General features: G+C 41.3%; 1 protein-coding gene across 2 annotated transcripts in view; it reads right to left on the bottom strand.

Annotated features, from left to right (window-relative positions):
* The window catches only part of NBAS (NBAS subunit of NRZ tethering complex), a 335,203-nt gene that overhangs the window by 126,092 nt on the left and 188,224 nt on the right, over positions 1-20,887 (bottom strand). For both annotated transcript variants that reach the window (XM_061433269.1, XM_061433270.1), the window contains 3 exons: positions 11,267-11,434; positions 7,938-8,051; positions 7,505-7,628 (listed from right to left, as the gene is read on the bottom strand). In XM_061433269.1, the coding sequence (XP_061289253.1) occupies positions 7,505-7,628; positions 7,938-8,051; positions 11,267-11,434 (406 nt within the window). The remainder of the gene's footprint in view (positions 1-7,504; positions 7,629-7,937; positions 8,052-11,266; positions 11,435-20,887) is intronic.

Below are 20,887 nucleotides of genomic sequence, written 5' to 3'. Positions count from 1 at the left end.
TTTTTGTTTTTAATCCTATCATCAACTCAATCTTACACTCCATTTAATGTGCATTTGGCGATTTCCAAAAATCAAAGCACCTTCAAGGGATGAAAAAATACGCTACCCCTGAAGATATTCCTAAGCATATGCTCCAGATCCTGAAGGAAATTCCAAAAGGAAAACAACCCAACAAAAAAGAAAAACAACAAAGAACAGTCATGACGACGTGGCTGGAATAAAGCAGAGTTCCCTTGAGAGACCTTTGTGAGGGAAAAACTAGATCTGAAAATATAAATTTCAATAGGTTTATTTTTCAAATATTTAATATTATTTCACAGATACAACTCAAAAGATGGTCACCAGTGTTTCTTGAACATATATCATTGAATACAAAGCTTTTAGCAGGCAAAAGAGAAAAGAAATAATTAATTTCCATGAGCTAAAAGTAATGACAAAAATCACCCTCAGAGGCGTCCAAAGAATCATTGTTATTTTTACAAATAGTGAAAATAATCATTTTAAAATACAAATATTTGCTCCAAGTGAATAATAACCACAAAGGCTTCATTTCATATAAACAACTCTTATGTCTGACTCTTGTGACCCCATGGACTGTAGCCTGCCAGGCTCCTCTGTCCATGGAATTCTCCAGCAAAGAGTGCTGTAGTGGGTTGCCATTTCCTTCTCCAGAAGATGTTCCCAACCCAGGGATCAAACGCAGGTCTCGTGCATCACAGGCAGATTCTTTACTGAATGAGCCACCAGGGAAGCCCCATATTCACAACAGTATTCATCAATTTTAAAACTTTCCTGCAATTTATGATGCACTGACATTTGAGGGGGAAGAGTCTTGTCAATCTGGGCTATTGGCAAACTAGTCAGTTGCCAAGTAAAGCAAAGAGCTTCCCTGCGGGCACACCACTGATGTGCAAACCAACCAGCTCGGAGCCAATTCTCTGAACCAGCCCCTTTCTCTGGCTTCTGCATTCCAGGCGCAATATCACCTCTGCCCTGATCACCCCAGGGCCAAGTGCTAGATAGCCAGAGATCACCCCACAGCCCAGAGTCCACCAGAGTTACCCAAACTCTTCCTCTCAAGCTTGCTCAAGCATGCCTACCAGACCTCGCCTGTTATTTCCCATGAAAACCCATACTCTGCCCCCTTCATACCTTCTGCCTCCCTCTTCCTCTCTCTCTGCCCTGAAGTAAAGACACAGTGAGAAGGCAGCTGTGTGCTAGCCAGGAAGAGATAGCTCACCAGAACCCAACCACACTGGCATCTGATTTCCAGTCTCCAAACTGTGAGACTGGGAATTTTTGCTGTTTAAGCCACCTGGTCTATAGTATTCTGTCCTGTCAGCCCAAGCTGACTAACACAGACAGAAAACAAGACATATAAAATAAGATATCTCTCTCCATCGGTATGTATCAGGCTATCGACAATTGTATGCTATTACAAGCAATGAACATGTGCCGTATTTTCCATGTGTGAGAATTCATGGAATAAATTCCCAGAAGAGGAATCACTAGGTCAAATAATCCCACAACTATAATTTTTATAGCTATCGCCAAATTGCCATGTGTTTTTCAAATCTCATTTTAAGCCAAGTCCTTGTTGTAGCATCTCCACCAGGACTGCCGTTTAGCTGGCATATCTCATCCACCTGAATGCCCATTTGGCCCATTTCTCAAGAGGCCTCCCGACATCTACTTCAACCACAGAAGATGAAGATTGCTTAAGTTGAGGGTGAGTCCAAAGTCTTCTCCACAGGGTAAGCTTCATTGATATGAGTTGACTCCTCAGAATTAATCCTAAGAGAAAGGTACCCTGGCTTTCTGTTTCATCTTTCTGTTTCTTTCATCTGTTTCTGAGTGAATTGATGACTCAGACTTTTGCCCCACTCTCATCAGACGAACTCCAGTGAAATCCAGAATACTACATCTGATTTAAAATCTTCTGGGATTGGGTTCTCTTACTTGTACAGCCCTCCTGCAGATGAAACCTATGTACTCTGGATAAAGCCTGAAAAACAGGTATCTTAAGGCACTGGTGAAGCACTCAGAGCAGACAGAAACTAGAGGACAGATGCCACTTGGAAAATGAAATGACACCAGTGAGTTTCCCATCTTTACAGCTTCTATCCTGAGGGCAAGCTTCTGTCTGCTCCTTGCCAGGCAGGTAAAATTCAGATGGAGAACTTGAAGTCTTAAAGAACCACAGCCCAGAAAAACCACAACAGCCAACAAGAGAGGTCTGATAGTTCCTTAAAAAACTGTGGCTCATCAACTCCACCCTTAGATAGTTACCCTAGAGAAATAAAAACAAAGGTCTGTAAAAACACAGGTTCACAAAAACTGCTGAGTTCACAGCAGCTTTTTCATAACAACCCTCAGTTGGAAAAAGCTCCCATGTCCCTCACCAGGAGAAGGGGTAAACTGTGGTATATTCATACAGTGGAATACCTTTCAGTTATTAAAAAAATAAGAAAGAAAGAATAGAGAAAAACCTACTGATAGAAGCAGATAAATCTCATTTCACATAAAAGAATATATCCCACTGAATGAATTCTAGAACAGTCAAAACTCATCTACAGCAGGGAAAAAACTGAACATCTGTCAGTTCCGATTGGGAGCGTGGGGTGGGTGTTTTCAGGAAAGAGGCATCGACTTTCTGGGGTGACAGTAATGTTCTGCATCTTGAAAGGAGCCAGGGTTACACAGGCGCTGTGCTTGTCAAAACTCACAGTCTTATGTCTACACTTAGCGTTTTTGCATTTCATTGTTTGTACATGAAAAAAATAAATAATAAAATGTTGTAAAATAAAAAAGTAAGAAATATTGACTGTAGTTAAAGATACGCACAGTGCATGTCAAGAGGCAATGAGTAACGATGCCTACAACTCTGAAATGTGTCAGAGAAAGAAGCTGTATTTGGTGGGAGGACTAGAGCAAGTGTAGTAAAATATTAATTGTTGAAATCCAGGTGGAGAGTATATGGGAGGTTCACTGTAGAAGTTTCTTGACTTTTCTGTGCATTTGAAAATTTCCTTAATAAAATATTTACGGAAGAAAAGGGGAAAAAATCCTTCTGAAAACAGGGTCAAATGCTCAAGCTCCTCAACAGTTATTTCCCAAACGGGGTTCCGTGTGGACAAGTATACTTGTACCTCCTCTCTAGCACTCAGGCAGCCGAGTTTCCAGCCACACAAAGCCTGTGGCCTCCCTGCTGCTCCAAGACGGGGAAGGCCACCATCACCGGTGTGGGGCACACCAGCATCTCCTACGTCCCCAGGATGAAAGGAAAGGGATCGTGTCTCTTCCCTGAACCTTAACACAACTGTCAAAGTCACTCTGTGACATCTTTTTTCTCCCACAGCCAGATCACGGCTCATTAATCCCTACAACCCAAGGGCTGACCCAGAACCCCTCCTCACTAACTGAATTATTGAAGGAAACCAACTTGGTGGGGGGCTTGGGGGAAGATGAGAGGGGAGAGATGGGAGGAGGGGAAAGGGGAGACACGTCATAACTGCCCACACTTGCCCCCATCCCAACTTTCTCAGCAGCCCTCACTGAGGTGCAATTCAAACCCCTACATATAGGAAGCTTCTCAGACCTTCAATCTGTGAGCCATGTAAAGCTACATGTGACAAAATTATCAAGGAGGATCTGAAGTAGTCCAGAAACCATAGGGTTTCAATCGGATGGGATCCACCAGATATCTTGCTGGCTGTAGACTATATTGCAGTGATTTTTCATTACCATTTAAAATGCATGTATTTGTTTAAAAAAATATAATAATAAAGATCTGTCCTACATTTAGCACTGTGTATGAATTTAATTTGCAATGCTTATTTTCTAACCTTGCAGAAAATACACTGCATTTTCTAGACAAGTAATACTTCTCTAGAAATCAGATGAAATCTATGCCTAAGCCTCCAAGCACTAATTCTCTGCAAAATAAGTGCCTCTGGAAAGCACTCTATGATAAATTTAATTCCAGAATGGAATTCACAGAGGAAAGCTGCCCATATTATTGATTTAGAAATCATTAGCCATTAAATCATTCATTTAGCTAAATAAATAATGATCAATTTTCTTCAGCTAGTCTCCATAAAAAACCTTTTCATCAACTTTATTAAAAAATTCTGAAAAGTCAGATGATGTTGGGAAGTATAATTTGTATCATGACCTACTTCTGAACCAAAGTCAGGAGTCACATTTCTGTAATTTTTAATTTAGGTCATTTAACGTGTATCATTCATCAAATCTGTTGAGTTTCTAACAAATATTTGACACTATAAAATAGCTAATGATATCTGTCTCAAATATATTAGCATCCTCAAGAGAAACCAAACGTGATCATTTTGTAACATACGGAAATATCAAATCATGATGCTATATACCAGGAACTAACAATTTTGTAGGTCAATTACACTCCAGAAACAAACTCACAGAAAAAGAGATTAGATTTGTGGTTACCAGAGGCAGGGGGTAGGGGAAGGTAGAATTAGATGAAAGTAGTCAAAAGGTATCACCAACTTTGAGTTATAATTGAATGTTATACTCCAGGTACAAGGACAGTAGGTGGCTCAAGGACCAATGCTTCAGTGAATGATGTACACATGGTGAGAAAGGGAACAGGAGGGGATCCCCGACTTATCACTGTGCTACCCCCCAATCCATACAGCTCCTCCACAAAAATCTCTATTTGCTTCATGCTTCCAGATCATTCTGAGGCCTCATCATTTAGTTACCAGCTACCACAAAGATGGTCAGGTATTTTAAGAACACCATGAAAGGGGGAGGCCAAATAATCTAGAAAGTTGTGCCCCACCAGGACCTTATTCTCAAGAACTCTCCACCTTCCTCCAAAAACAGCTCTGGAAAACAGCAGAAGCTTTAATAAACTGAGAAATCAGTGCGACAGAGTCTCTCCAAGGACACAGCCATCTTTCAAACCTTTAGCACGTGGTTCCATTTTCTTGCCTTTTTTTGTAAGAGAGGTATGCAAATACACACACACACATATATATGTCATAAGCTAAATCATAAATTAACATATTCTTGACTGGAGATGTATTAATATATCTTTTGTTACCCCAATGTTTGGAGAAGGGAAAGGCTACCCACTCCAGTATTCTGGCCTAGAGAATTCCATGGACAGTCCATGGGGTCGTAAAGAGTCGGACACGATTGAGCCACTTTCACTTCACTTTCAGAGTAGGAGAAGGCAATGGCACCCAACCCCAGTACTCTTGCCTGGAAAATCCCATGGATGGAGGAGCCTGGAAAGCTGCGATCCATGGGGTCGCTGAGGGTCGGTCACGACTGAGCGACTTCAATTTCACTTTACCCCAATGTTATTGACCAGTGTTTCCGTATTCACTTACACAGCAAATTGCTGGTCACAGGCCTTAGGTTCTGCAAAAATCCTCTAATCGATAATGTGTTAAGATATTACATAAGTCAATGTTTCCAAATCCTGGTTATTAATTCAGTCCTTTACTATACCAATTAACAGATGATATTTCCATGTCTAACCAGTATTTTCTTAGGGTCTTAGATTTTATCTGTATAAGCTATTCCAACAATCAATCATAATTTAATCCATGAGTAATGTATTACAATATTTGTAAAGAAAAGAAAGAAGAAATAATTAAAAGGGGAAACAGCAATGCAACTATACTCTTATAATTCAATATCACTTATAAGATGTGTCATGATTTAGCAATAGCTTCTTGGAGGCAAAAAAGAAACATGAACGTACCTGTGAATTAGTGTTCAACTGTGACTTGAACACTAATTTCAGAAAAGCAAGGAAGAACTTAAAGAGTCTCTTGATAAAGGTGAAAGAGGAAAGTAAAAAAGCTGGCTGAAAACTCAACGTTCAAAAAATTAAGCTCATGGCATCTGGTCCCATCACTTCATGGCAAATAGAAGGGGAAAAAGTAGAAACAGTGACAGACTTTATTTTCTTGGGCTCCAAAGTCTCTGCGGCTGGTAACTGCAGCCATGAAATTAAAAGATGCTTGCTCTTTGGAAGGAAAACTATGGCAAACCTAGACAGCATATTAAAAAGCAGAGATAGCACTTTGCTGACAAAGGTCTGTGTAGTCAAAGCTATGGTTTTTCCAGTAGTGATGTACGGATGTAAGAGCTGGACCATAAAGAAGGCTGAGTGCTGAAGAATTGATGCTTTCAAACTGTGGCACTGGAGAAGATTCTTGAGAGCCCCTGAATAGCAAGGAGATCAAACCAGCCAATCCTAAAGGAAATCAACTGTGAATATTCACTGGAAGAACTGATGCTGAAGCTCCAATACTTAGGCTACCTGATGCAAAGAGCTGACTCATTGTAAAAGACCCTAATGCTGGAAAAGATTGAGGGCAGGAGGAAAAGAAGCCAAGAAAGGATGAGATGGTTGGACGGCCTCACCATCTCAATGGACATGGGTTTGAGCAAACTCCAGGAGATAGTGAAGGACAGGGAAGCCTGGCATGCTGCAGTTCAGGGGTAGCAAAGAGTTCAGAGTAACTATAGATCATGATATGCATCTCAGAACTGAAGAAAAACGGTAACTTTGTAAAAACCTCCAGTATCCCAGGCTCTGCAGAGTATTTGCTTCTTCTCTTTACAACTGCATATAAATAATGATTGAAAGAAGGATGATCTAAAAATAAGTTATAGTATCAGGTTTCCAGGAACATGGCAGTTCTATTCCCCACATACATTTTTTCCAAGTTTTACTTCACACTGCAATGTGTTCCATTAAAACACAGCATCATTCAGGCTCATTAGCAGTTATACGCTATATGGAAGTGCAAGTCCTGGACAAGACTGCCAAGAAAACTGTCTTTCCCTTCTTTATTCCTTACAGATACCTAGAATATAGACAAGATAGCTGGAGCTCCAGTTGTCTTTAAATCCTGAAGTACCTACTAAGGCTGGCAAAGCAGAGAGGGAAAATTCAAAAATAAAAATAGTCAAGGCAATTACCCTGGAACCTTGAAAAGAAGTAAGGAGGTTAAAGAAGAAAAAAGTACAAATGGCAAGTGGTCTTTGGTCAACTGCATACATTTTCATTCTTTTCAAAAAATTTCACATGGAACGATATGGCACCATGTAGAAAATTCTTAAGACGAAATTCACATCTATAGTCCATGAAACAGGTACATAAGAGTTCTTGATTAACCCATAAAACCAGGAAAGAAAGTAGTATCTATTGAGCTCATTATTCTGTATCATTCCCTGTAAGAATCACTTTACATGATTAGCACCCTAAATAGGAATTTTATCTCATGTATCCTTTTAAATCTTCAATATTACAAGTATCCAGAAAATAGTAGGTACTCAATAAATAATTTAAATCAATGAATAAATAAATGTATGAATGATGATGTCAAGTTAAGATACTCAAAATTACTGAAAATGTTACTGGTTTTCCTAACTCTCATTCATTCATACAGTCTCACCTATTATTCTGAGTTACACATTGTTGGGGAACTAGAACCTTTCATACCTTCTGTTGTTGGAAATACTTCTTCTCCTTCGGTTTTAGTTTCTGCCAGTTTCCCAGTTCTCAGTAACACTTCTGCAAAGCTTTCTACCGGGATATGCTGATAGGTGTCATAGGTCACTTCAGACTAGACAAGAGAAGGAGTGACATCATTTGATGGGATTGCTTTTTCTCTATGAAGATATTGATAGGATTTTTATCTTCTCATAACTTGAATTATAGCTTCTCACTTACTAAAGCATATTATTCGATGTAAAATTGTAAAACAGATTTTATTTTAGTCTCATAACACGTAACAAATCACATAAAACCAATGCAAAACATGAGTATGAACAAAAGAAGTACATCTTCAAAAAAACCGCATATTTTGTTTGTAGTAAAATGCTCGCAGCCACCATGATAGTTAAATCTATGTTCTTAGGCACACTGCCCTTACCTCTACAACAAAGGGATTGGAGATGACAGATTCATAAAAAGGATGACAGCCTTGTTTTTCTAGGCCTTCATTGGCTCTGGTTCCAATTTGATAAACACCACCAAATTCTTGACCCTAAACAGAACAAAGTGATGATCAGTGGATAAAGGAAAGAGAGCTGGGAGAGGAGGTGGAGGAGGAAAGGAAGGAAGAAAGAACAAATAGATTTCAGGAGAAATGGATCACATGTACTGTGCAAGCCGAAGAGAGAGTGTCAGAGCGACACTGAAACCCAGCGGAGAATATTAAGAATCATCACCACGTTCTGAGCAGCGCTTCAGCCTCACCCTGAAGTGCTTTTTGATTCTTCTGGTCACTTTGACATCACTGAATCAGAAACACTGAAGCAATCGGTGTCACACACATGGCCAGTTTTCTATACAACAGTCCGGATAACCTTTCTAAAACATCATTCTATATATGCTGTTCCCTTGTTCCAAAAAACCTTTAGTAGCTCTGAATAATGCAGTCAGCAGTATCAAATCTAAACTACACAAAATAACATTCAAATTCACTAAATGCTAATTACCATTAAAGGCTAACACTCCATGCAACTACTTTGTCCGTTCTACTGGCCTCTGTGCCCTCCTCCCGTTACAAGGGTAATGGTCCATGCTGACTGCCCACCTCTGCCCCCAGGCCTGCCACAGACCACACCTGCTGAAATCACAGCAGCTGGAGGCAAGGTAAGACTGGGCTCCCTTCACCAGCCCCACCGCCCCCACAACTACAACCCACACGAACATCTTTATTAGACTGGTCTTCAGTATTCATTAGCAATATTTTAGTATACCTACTATGGTTAATTATCTTTATGCTTTGCTCTCCTCAAACAGACTGTAAAGCCCCTTATTGGAAGAGCCAACAAGAAGACATTCACCCAATCCTCCAATTCATGGAGCACTTACTTAGGGCAAGCACAGCCTAGGAAACAATCAAGCTGCTGCTGCGAATGATGTTAAAATAGTTTCTTCAGAGAAAACTATATACTAGGCACAGTGGTAACCACTTTATCTAAGACGTTGTTGTTGTTCATTAGCTCAGTCATGTCCGACTCTTTGCAACCCCATGGACTGTAAAATGCCAAGCTTCCCTGTCCTTTACTATCTCCCGGAGCATGCTTAAACTCATATCCATCAAGTCAATGATGCCATTCAACCATCTCATCCTCTGTAGACTCCTTCTCCTCCTGTCTTAAATCTTTTCCAGCATCATGATCTTTTCTAATGAGCCGGCTCTTCACATCAGGTGGCCGAAGTATTGGAGCTTCAGCATCAGTCCTTCCAAAGAATATTCAGGACTGATTTCCTTTAGGTTTGACTGGTATGGTCTCCTTGCAGTCCAAGGGACTCTCAAGAGTTTTCTCCAACACCACAGTTCAAAAGCATTACTTCTTCAGCACTCAGCCTGCTTTACTTAATGGTCCAAATCTAAGACTTTCAAAAAGCCCCAACAGGTGAGACAGAAAATAACCCTAATCAAAATCCAGTGTGATGCATGCAGCGATGAGATGCACAGACTTCACCCAAAGTCAAGCCCACAGCCCATCAGTAAGTGGTTTCTTCTGGGTGATTATCCTCCATTCTCTCTCCTGCATATCCCACGTTCAGACCATCAGCAGGTCCACAAAGTACACCCTCAAACCAAAGACTTCTCATGTCCCTCATGGCTACCCTAATCTAAGCCATCAACATCTCTCAGCTGGACTCCTGGAAGAGAGAAGCATCTTTTTGCTTCACTACTGATGACTCTCTGCACAGAAGTTAAACAGATGTATTAAAAGTAACCTTGGATCACATGACTGCATTGTCTGAATTTTCAAACAACGCTGTGTTGCTGAGAAGCAGATCTGTAGTTCTCTTCACCATCTATGGAAGGCTTTACATGGTGGGTCTCTTCACCATCTCTCCAACCATTCATTTCCAACCATCTTCCCACTCATCATGCTGCACTCCCTTACCTTGGCCCCCTTCTACAAAGACATAAGGCTATTTCTTCAAAATGTACTTGTCTGCTTGGCTTACTCAGCTTTCTGCTCAGAGTTATTCCTTTTCTGAGAAACTAACCCCCCTGCTGCAATCAGAACTTCGCTCCTCCGGTATCACTCACTATTCCACTACCTTGCTTAAGTTCTCTGCACAGTACTCATCACCACCTGCCATCTCATTATCATACAAATATTTTATCTGTTGGTTTCTTTTTTGCTCCCACTGAGACACAGGGGACTCAAAGGAAGGAAATCAGACTGAAGGGTTTCCCCACTCTATTTCCCATGATGAGCACAACATCTGACACGTGGAAAATGCCTGGTAAGTATCTGCAGAATGAATGAATGAGATACTCAAGTGTTTGGGGTACCTTTATAAAAAGGCCCCTGCTTCTTTTTCCTGTTAGTTTCCTAGTATGTGGCTAAAGGACGGAAAGCAGCATGACGATGCAGGGAAGACAGGAGGGACACAGTGGGCTAAGAAGTCACAGAAAACAACCTCAATGCTTGTCCTGACCTCTACTTGCAGAAACACGAAAGAATCGGTTAAAACATTCCCTTTACCTAGAGGCCCCACTGAAGACTGAATGTTTGTGCCCCACCCCCACCCCAAACTCATGCTGAAATCCTCACCCCTGTGTAATAGTGTTAAGAGGTGGGGCCTTTGATAAGTGATTAAGTCATGATGGCAGAGCTGAAAAATGAGATTAGTGCCTTTATAAGAAAAGAGATTCCAGAAAAGTCCCTCACCCCCCTTCTACCATGTGAGGACACAGCAAACTGAAGGCATTCTATGAACCAGGAAGCAGGCCTGCATCAAACACTAAATTCTCCAGGGCCTTGACCTTGGACTTCCCAGTTTCCAGCACTGTGAGAAATAAACTGTCTGTTGTTTAAGTCACCTAGTCTAAAATATTTTTGTCACAGAAGCTGGAGAGAACTAAGACAGCCGCCGGGATGGCGCCTAGTGCTTCTCTTCTTTCTACTGCCCTACAGAAACAGAGCAAAAGAGAGAAAGCCTTAATAAACATCATTTTCCTTTTCATCTCAGTAAACTTCAATTCTGACATAGAAACCAACCTTACTTAAATCTATATCGATGGATTCTTCAAGTATAGTATGGTAGCAAATTACAGTCTATAAAATCAATTACTCATTCCCTATCCGATGGGAGGCCTAGATTTCTTAGGAGATTAATAATCTAAAGAAGATAAACTTAAATAGTGAAACCAACTGAAGAGCATGCTAATGAATTGACATAAACCACCCCAACTGCTTTAAGAAAACAGAATGCCTCGCTCACTTGAAGGGGCCGTAGGTAAGTCAAAGACTTCTTCCACCACTGCCCATCGCTGACGGCCTGCAGCACCGCCTTGGTGGTGGTGGTGGTGTTGGAGAGGACTTTCATGGTGGTAGCAGTGGTCCAGTGTAACAGGTCGGCTGAGTTGCTGCCTGGGACACTTACTTCATCCTATGTTTAAAAAAAAAAAAAGAGAGAGAGAAAATGGCAAGAGTAAAAAGAAGAGAACAGGGTAGAGAGTGAAATGCGACAACTTGGAGTTATCAGACATGAAATTAAACAGATTTAAAAATTCATCTTTACCAATAACAACCCAAAATAATGTGAACGTGATATTAGCATACTGTACCTCCTTGAATCATTTACAAAAGAACATTCAGTAAAGGAAAATACATCTTAATGCATTAGTCAAAGAATCTCTTTCAGAAGTATTTATAAAGCAAAGAGTGGGTTCTTAATTTTTTTTTTTTTACTAATCTAATATCCTCCAATGAGGTACTCATGTTTGTTTCTTTAACAAGACATTTTAAACTATTTATGGTTTAGATTAAGAAATAAATTATTCACTTCAACAATGCTACTGTGACCCAGACAAAGGTACAAGATTCTGATGATCCACCTTTACATACTGAAAGGCATTTTGTTTTTCATCCAAACAAGTGGATGATTAATAGCATTTAAAAGGTTTCTAATGTGGAACCTCCTGCCAATCTCGAAGCAATCAGCTACAATTCCAACTCCCCATGTACTAACCCAAGAGGTTTCATGAGGAGAAAAATGCCAATATATCGACATTTGTTTAAACAGAAATGACAGTGACCATAGCTGCTTTTTGATCAAAGAAAGGGAAATTGTTCTATGAAAACCCAGCCTTTGGTTTAGTATTTGTCTACTTCAACTTACTTTTTCTGTAGTATTCTAGTCAAAGGAAAGAAAAATTAAGATCTAGTCTTCCAATATGAACAACTTTCTTGCCACTAATAGGAGAGTTTAGTTCGGCTATTTGGGTCTACATCACATCATTCATTAATGCATTATTTGAATAATAAAAAAAGATAAACCGTGGAATCACTCAATAATTACCTAGATATCATCACAACACACACGTAGGAGAAATTCACCATTTTAGACCAACTTGAAAGCCTCTATATAGGGTGGGTAGAATTTTGGCCCCCAAAAAGACTCTGATGCTGGGAGGGATTGCGGGCAGGAGGAAAAGGGGATGATAGAGGGTGAGATGGCTGGATGGCATCACCGACTCGATGGACGTGAGTTTGAGTGAACTCCGGGAGATGGTGATGGACAGGGATACCTGGCGTGCTGCGATTCATGGGGTCACAAAGAGTGAGACATGACTGAGCAACTGAATAAACTGAACTGAAAATACCTGCATCCTAATCCCTAGAACCTGCAAATATAGTACATTAGATGGCAAAAGACCTTGGCAGATATGATTAAGGACACAAACCTTGAGGTGAGGAGATAAATCTTGAATTATGAGTGGAACTAACCTAATCACATGAGCCTTTTAAGCAGAGAACCCTTCCCAGCTAGGGTCACACAGACACACCCAGGGAGAAGAGGCAGGGGAGACATGAAGCACATCTTTGCTGGCTTTGGAGATGGAGAGAGGTGGCCAAGAGTTAAAGAATGTGAGAAGGTGAAAAGAAACTGGAGGTAACACCCAGCAAGGCAATGAGGACCTCAGTCCTGCAAACACAAGAAATTAAATTCTGTCAACAACATGAATTAGAGAAGGGAATGGCAACCCACACCAGTGCCTAGAAAATTCCACAGACATAGGAGCCCGGCGGGCTACAGCCATAGGGTCACAAAGAATCAGACACAACTGAGCAACTAACACTACTAACAACATGAATGAGCATGGAAATGAATTCTCCCCCAGAGCCTCCAGAAAACACAGTCCTGTGGGCACCCTGACTTTGGCTGAGATCCTAAGCAAAAACCCACCCAAGCTTGCCACATTTCTGTCCTATGGGAATTATAAGAACTTGCACTGTTTCATTCTGACAGAATGTGGTCCACTGGAGAAGGGAATGGCAAACCACTTCAGTATTCTTGCCTTGAGAACCCCATGAACAGTATGAAAAGGCAAAATGATAGGATGCTGAAACAGGAACTCCCCAGGTCAGTAGGTGCCCAATATGCTACTGGAGATCAGTGGAGAAATAATTCCAGAAAGAATGAAGGGATGGAGCCAAAGCAAAAACAATACCCGGCTGTGGATGTGACTGATGATAGAAGCAAGGTTCAATGCTGTAAAGAGCAATATTGCATAGGAACCTGGAATGTCAGGTCCATGAATCAAGGCAAATTGGAAGTGGTCAAACAAGAGATGGCAAGAGTGAATGTCGGCATTCTAGGAATAAGCGAACTAAAATGGACTGGAATGGATGAATTTAACTCAGATGACCATTATTATCTACTACTGCGGAAAGGACTCCCTCAGAAGAAATGGAGTGACCATCATGGTCAACAACAGAGTCCGAAATGCAGTACTTGGATGCAATCTCAAAAACGACAGAATGATCTCTGTTCGTTTCCAAGGCAAACCATTCAATATCACAGTAATCCAAGTCTACGCCCCAACTAGTAACGCTGAAGAAGCTGAAGTTGAACGGTTCTATGAAGACCTACAAGACCTTTTAAAACTAACACCCAAAAAAGATGTCCTTTTCATTATAGGGGACTGGAATGCAAAAGTAGGAAGTCAAGAAACACCTGGGGTAACAGGCAAATTTGGCCTTGGAATACGGAATGAAGCAGGGCAAAGACTAATAGAGTTTTGCCAAGAAAATGCACTGGTCATAACAAACACCCTCTTCCAACAACACAAGAGAAGACTCTACACATGGACATCACCAGATGGTCAACACCGAAATCAGATTGATTATATTCTTTGCAGCCAAAGATGGAGAAGCTCTATACAGTCAACAAAAACAAGACCAGGAGATGACTGTGGCTCAGACCAGGAACTCCTTATTGCCAAATTCAGACTTAAATTGAATAAAGTAGGGAAAACCACTAGACCATTCAGGTATGACCTAAATCAAATCCCTTATGATTATACAGTGGAAGTGAGAAATAGATTTAAGGGCCTAGATCTGATAGATAGAGTGCCTGATGAACTATGGAATGAGGTTCGTTATGTTCTACAGGAGACAGGGATCAAGACCATCCCCATGGAAAAGAAATGCAAAAAAGCAAAATGGCTGTCTGGGGAGGCCTTACAAAAAGCTGTGAAAAGAAGAGAAGCGAAAAGCAAAGGAGAAAAGGAAAGATATAAACATCTGAATGCAGAGTTCCAAAGAATAGCAAGAAGAGATAAGAAAGCCTTCCTCAGCAATCAATGCAAAGAAATAGAGGAAAACAACAGTCTTTCTTCTGGAAGGACTAGAGATCTCTTCAAGAAAATTAGGATACCAAGGGAATATTTCATGCAAAGATGGGCTCGATAAAGGACAGAAATGGTATGGACCTAACAAAAGCAGAAGATATTAAGAAGAGATGGCAAGAATACACAGAAGAACTGTACAAAAAAGATCTTCAAGACCCAGATAATCATGATGGTGTGATCACTCACCTAGAGCCAGACATCCTGGAATGTGAAGTCAAGTAGGCCTTAGATAGCATCACTACAAACAAAGCTAGTGGAGGTGATAGAATTCCAGTTGAGCTATTCCAAATCCTGAAAGATGATGCTGTGAAAGTGCTGCACTCAATATGTCAGCAAATTTGGAAAACTCAGCAGTGGCCACAGGACTGGAAAAGGTCAGTTTTCATTCCAATCCCAAACTACTCAAACTACTGCACAATTGCACTCATCTCACACTCTAGTAAAGTAAGGGTCAAAATTCTCCAAGCCAGGCTTCAGCAATAGGTGAACCATGAACTTCCAGATGTTCAAGCTGGTTTTAGAAAAGGCAGAGGAACCAGAGATCAAATTGCCAACATCCGCTGGATCATGGAAAAAGCAAGAGAGTTCCAGAAAAACATCTATTTCTGCTTTATTGACTATGCCAAAGCCTTTGACTGTGTGGATCACAATAAACTGTGGAAAATTCTGAAAGAGATGGGAATACCAGACCACCTGATCTGCCTCTTGAGAAATCTGTATGCAGGTCAGGAAGCAACAGTTAGAACTGGACATGGAACAACAGACTGGTTCCAAATAGGAAAAGGAGTTCGTCAAGGCTGTATATTGTCACCCTGCTTACTTAACTTATATGCAGAGTACATCATGAGAAACGCTGGACTGGAAGAAGCACAAGCTGGAATCAAGATTGCTGGGAGAAATATCAATCACCTCAGATATGCAGATGACACCACCCTTATGGCAGAAAGTGAAGAGGAACTCAAAAGCCTCTTGATGAAAGTGAAAGAGGAGAGTGAAAAAGTTGGCTTAAAGCTCAACATTCAGAAAACGAAGATCATGGCATCCAGTCCCAACACTTCATGGGAAATAGATGGGGAAAGAGTGGAAACAGTGTCAGACTTTATTTTTTTGGGCTCCAAAATCACTGCAGATGGTGACTGCAGCCATGAAACTAAAAGATGCTTACTCCTTGGAAGGAAAGTTATGACCAACCTAGATAGCATATTCAAAAGCAGAGACATTACTTTGCCAACAAAGGTTCGTCTAGTCAAGGCTATGGTTTTTCCTGTGGTCATGTATGGATGTGAGAGTTGGACTGTGAAGAAGGCTGAGCGCCGAAGAATTGATGCTTTTGAACTGTGGTGTTGGAGAAGACTCTTGAGAGTCCCTTGGACTGCAAGGAGATCCAACCAGTCCATTCTGAAGGAGATCAGCCCTGGGATTTCTTTGGAAGGAATGATGCTAAAGCTGAAACTCCAGTACTTTGGCCACCTCATGCGAAGAGTTGACTCATTGGAAAAGACTCTGATGCTGGGAGGGATTGGGGGCAGGAAGAGAAGGGGACGACAGAGGATGAGATGGCTGGATGGCATCACTGACTTGATGGACGTGAGTCTGGGTGAACTCCGGGAGTTGGTGATGGACAGGGAGGCCTGGCGTGCTGCAATTCATGGGGTTGCAAAGAGTTTGACACGACTGAGTGACTGAACTGAACTGAACTGCATTGTTTCAAAGCTCCTAAATGTCAGAGCAGTAAAAGAAAATGATTACATTATGTTGGTACACTTATAATTTCTAGAAAACCATTTTAATTTTATTCTTAGTACTAAAATGAAATGTATTTAAGCTGCATTAACTGATACTTACAATTTCTTCACTGGGCAGTTGGTTAACTTTTCTCAAAAGATTTTCTATTCTTTTAATGGGGAAAAAAAAAAAAAAAACAGTTGTGTCCCAATACTAGAAGAAATTATAATTATGTGATGCAACAGAGGTGTCAGTTAACGCTACAATGGCAACTATATTATAATATCAATGTATCAATATATTATATACCTTAAACTTATACAGTGTAATATGTCAAATATATCTTCATTTCCTAAAAAAAATTTTAAACCTGTGTTTCCTGTAAGCTTTCTGGACTTTGGGAAAGGTATAAACTATCAACTCGATGCACTATAAATTATAATTATGAAAACAACACAGATGATATGCTAAGGAAGAAAATACTCATGTTAAACTGATTGTATATAAGGGCAACCATGTCAAAAACAACTGCTAGGGGTTTAGGTGCCCAAAAAAGACCAGCACTTCTCCTGGGTTTCAGATTTTGCAGCAGATACTGCAGCTTGGTTCACTCAACTCAGTTCTAGACCGCTCCCAGGCTGCGTGGCTAGAAGCTGAAAAGCTAAATCCTACATTTCCCAGATTCCCTACGGCTGACATTCTTCACATGACCTAGTTTTCCTCAAACAGATGCACCCACTGTGTAGATTTGCACAGTGAAACTACAGTAGAGACTGTACTTTTGCTATTACTGTGCTTTCCCTGTAGAAAATAAACTTTTTTTTTTTCCTTTTTCTATTTTTCCTAGTCATCCTAGTTGCTCTTCTGCAGTATTGGTGATGCAAGTACCAGTGACCAGTCCCTAGCCTCATGGGGTAAAGGACAGTGTGGACCCATTCTGCTGGCTTGTTATCCTGGCAGGGTCAAAGGAGGCAGGCAGCTGACGAGGAGGGGCTTTAGAATTCCCCAACTTCTTGTGGCAGATTTCTGCTCCAGTGGTAATAACCTCCTCAGTATTTTTCTTATAGTTACTCTAAAAATACACCAAAGCCTGCTTCTCCAGACCTTTGAATGATTGTGTAAGATTCCAATTCTCATTAAAATAAAAAAGTCCCCTTCTGCTTATAAAAGCTAGAATGTTTTCTATTGCTTACAGCTGAAAACTGATTAAAAAAAAAAAAAGAAAAGAAAATATATTTTTGATCTGAAAGAACAACAACATCATTTTTATTCTGCAGTAGATGAAGACTTTGGCTTAAATCTCCAGCCATAATAAGGCTAAAATCTTTCTGCAAGTCTACATCTTGGGAGTCACTTTTCCAAGGAGGAGTTGACTCTACAGAACAGACATCTGAGCAAAATAATCATAGCAGCCCAGTAGTGGAAAATGGAGCAGAACAAACTTCCAGAACTGCCAAAACCTGTGCTGTCTAACTTGGCAGCCGGCAGATATACGAGGCAACTGCACTCTGGAAATGCAGCTGCTCCAAATAGGGAAGTGCTGTCAGTGTAAAATACACTGGATTGTAAGACTTAAGTGCCTAAATGAACAAGTAAATAAACTAGCCCACATGTGTATAACCTCAAGGAACAAAAATTAGAACTGAATGTACCCTTTCTGGGCTTCCGAGGTAACACTAGTGGTAAAGAACCCACCTGCCAATGCAGGAGACATAAGAGATGTGGGTTCGATCCCTGGGTCAGAAAGATTCCCTGGAGGAGGGCATGGCAACCCACTCCAGTATTCTTGCCTGGAGAATCCCATAAACAGAGGAGCCTGGTGGGCTACAGGCCATGGGGTCCCAAAGAGTCAGGCACGACTGAGCCACTGAAGCGACCTAGCATACATGCACGCATTGTACCCTTTCTGTTGACAGGCAAAACCAAGAGGAAATCCAAGGAGGCTAAACCTTACATTCTCAGTTTTTCCTCTCAATTTCAGCAATTAGGAAGGTTATGTGCCCTCTCCTCTGCATGCCTGTGGGGGTCAGAGGGAAGGGTTAAGGAGACAAAACGGAAGACCGAAGCTCATTATCAACACGTCTGAAAAGACAAGTAGAAAGACCAACATAGGAAAAAACACAAATCTCCCTCCAAGAGTAATCATAACGATAGCTGCCACGTCGTGAAAGCTTGGTATGTGTCAGGGCTTTACAAGGCCCGTTATGTGTATACTGGGCATAAACACTGCGAGGGAACAGACACACACACACAGTTGCTTCAATGGCAGCATTACGAGAAGTCTTTCCTTAATTTCTTCACTATTTGAGAAGACGGCAGGAGGTTTATTTCTTCTCCACTTTAGTAGCACAGTCAGCTCATCACATCGGGCTCCTGCACTCCAGAGGCCCCTCTTTTCTAACAGGGTCAGGACCCCGGCCAAGAAGCTTCTACTATTAGGCAGCAGTGTAGACGGTACTGCTAACTCCCTCCCTGCATCGTGGGGGCAGGGCCTGCTTACCTGGACAGCTCGTCATTGAGTGTGTTCATCTACTGGGCTACTGAAAGCTTTGGATTCAGGTACATTCTGCTTCATTCTGCTTCTAAGCTTTTGCCCCCAGTAACTCTGCACTGAACAGAACTAGTACTATATATGCACACACACACAGACACACACATATATAAATCCCTCTCTGAATAACACTGCCAGAAAAAGCTCTTTGTCAGAAATAAATCTCAGAAGGAATTTGCAGTAACTAGACATTCTTTCTCCCTCCCTCTCTCTATATGTGTGCATGCATATATATACACACACACAGATATATATATAAATATGTGTGTACATATGTAAGTATACAGTATAGTAAGCATCTCAATTTATGTTAGATTTTATACCTGAAAAAAAAACAGAAACCAATCAGAATTCATTCCCCTACTCAGCAAATCCTCACTGAGTGACTCCTATTTGATGTCATACTATATTGTACTAGTCAATTAGGTGATAAAAACAAGAAGGACACAGCCTCTGCCCTTGGGAGCCACTGAGCTCCAGAAACTACAAAGGGAGGCAGAGATACAGACAAATCACTATGTCCTCTGCCTAGAGGCACCATCATAGAAAGCTTCACAGAAGAAGTAATATTTCAGCAGGAAAGAATTTCAGGCTTCCAAAGAAGAAATGGTGATGATTTCAGGTTGTTTAGTTACTAAGTCGTGTCCCACTCTTTGTGGGACCCCATGGATTGTACCCTGCCAGGCTCCTCTGTCCAAGGGATTTCCCAAGCAAGAATACTGGAGTGGGCTGCCATTTTCTTCTGCAGGGGGATCTTCCCAATCCAAGGATCAAACCTGTGTATCCTGCATTGGCATATGGATTATTTACCACTGAGCCACCAGAGAAGCGCCCATGATTTCAGGTGAAAAGTGAAAGTAAAATTCGCTCAGTTGTATCCTACTCTTTGCGACCTCACGGACTATACAGTCCATGGCCTCCTCCAGGCCAGAATATTGGAATGGGTAGCCTTTCCCTCCTCCAGGGGATGTTCCTGGTAGACTTATACAAATAAGAGACATGAACCAACATGAAATATTGGAGGAAACTCGAGTTGATTCAATGACGGTATAGAAAAGAATACACAAAGATGAAGGTCAGGGCACATGAAGATCAAAGGTAGGCAGAGGCAAGACCAGCAAGAGACCTACTGACATGACACCAAAGCACCTCCATCATCACCTGGACAATACAACACCCCTGAGAGGCTTTAAACAAAAGGAGTTAACATAACGAGATTTATGTTTTAGAAATCTTATTCCAGGAGCAGGAATCCATTAGGAGATTGGTGAATTAGTCCAAATTTAAAATAATCAGGGACTCGGGGAATTCCCTAGTGGCCCAGAGGTTAGGACTCTGTGCTTTCACTGCCAAGGGCCTGGGTTTAATTCTTGGTCATGAGGCAGATGGGACTACGCCCGCCACGCCCCCAAACCCAGGGTAAAGTAATTGGAGATTCATTCTCTGTTGATGGAAATTCCAAGACAAAAATAGCAGGGGAATAAGGGGAGGAGGCTAGACACTGCACAGACCACACATTTCTTGTTCCCGAAGTCAGAGACCTCCCTAACCACACATGGGCAGAAAAGGCTCCTTGGAGGCCAAGGGAGAGTCATGTCATGGGATGTTCCACCCATATGCCTTTGCGGTAGCATCCATCTTGGCAAAGAGATGCATGTGCCCACATGGGAGGATCCTGAGATAAACCACGTAAGGACTGTGAAGCAGGCAAATCACAATGACTGGCCAAAGGAAACCCAGAAGAAATGCCCCATGAAAGTAATTCAAATTACCACAAAGGCATGACTCAGCAACTCAGGGACTCTCCCTCTGAGTCTGCCTGTGTCTATCCACAGGTAATGTACTCTTTTTACTCCTAATACTTTACTTGCTTCACTATTTTCTGTCTTTGTGGCAATTCTTTTCTGCAAAGCCAAAGGGTCAGGGCCCT

The sequence above is a fragment of the Bos javanicus genome, chromosome 11 (genome assembly GCF_032452875.1).
Source record: "Bos javanicus breed banteng chromosome 11, ARS-OSU_banteng_1.0, whole genome shotgun sequence".
In the NCBI taxonomy this organism is placed as follows: domain Eukaryota; kingdom Metazoa; phylum Chordata; class Mammalia; order Artiodactyla; family Bovidae; genus Bos; species Bos javanicus.
The sequence above is the reverse complement of the archived record's forward strand: the minus strand, read 5'-3'. Positions and strand labels throughout refer to the sequence as shown.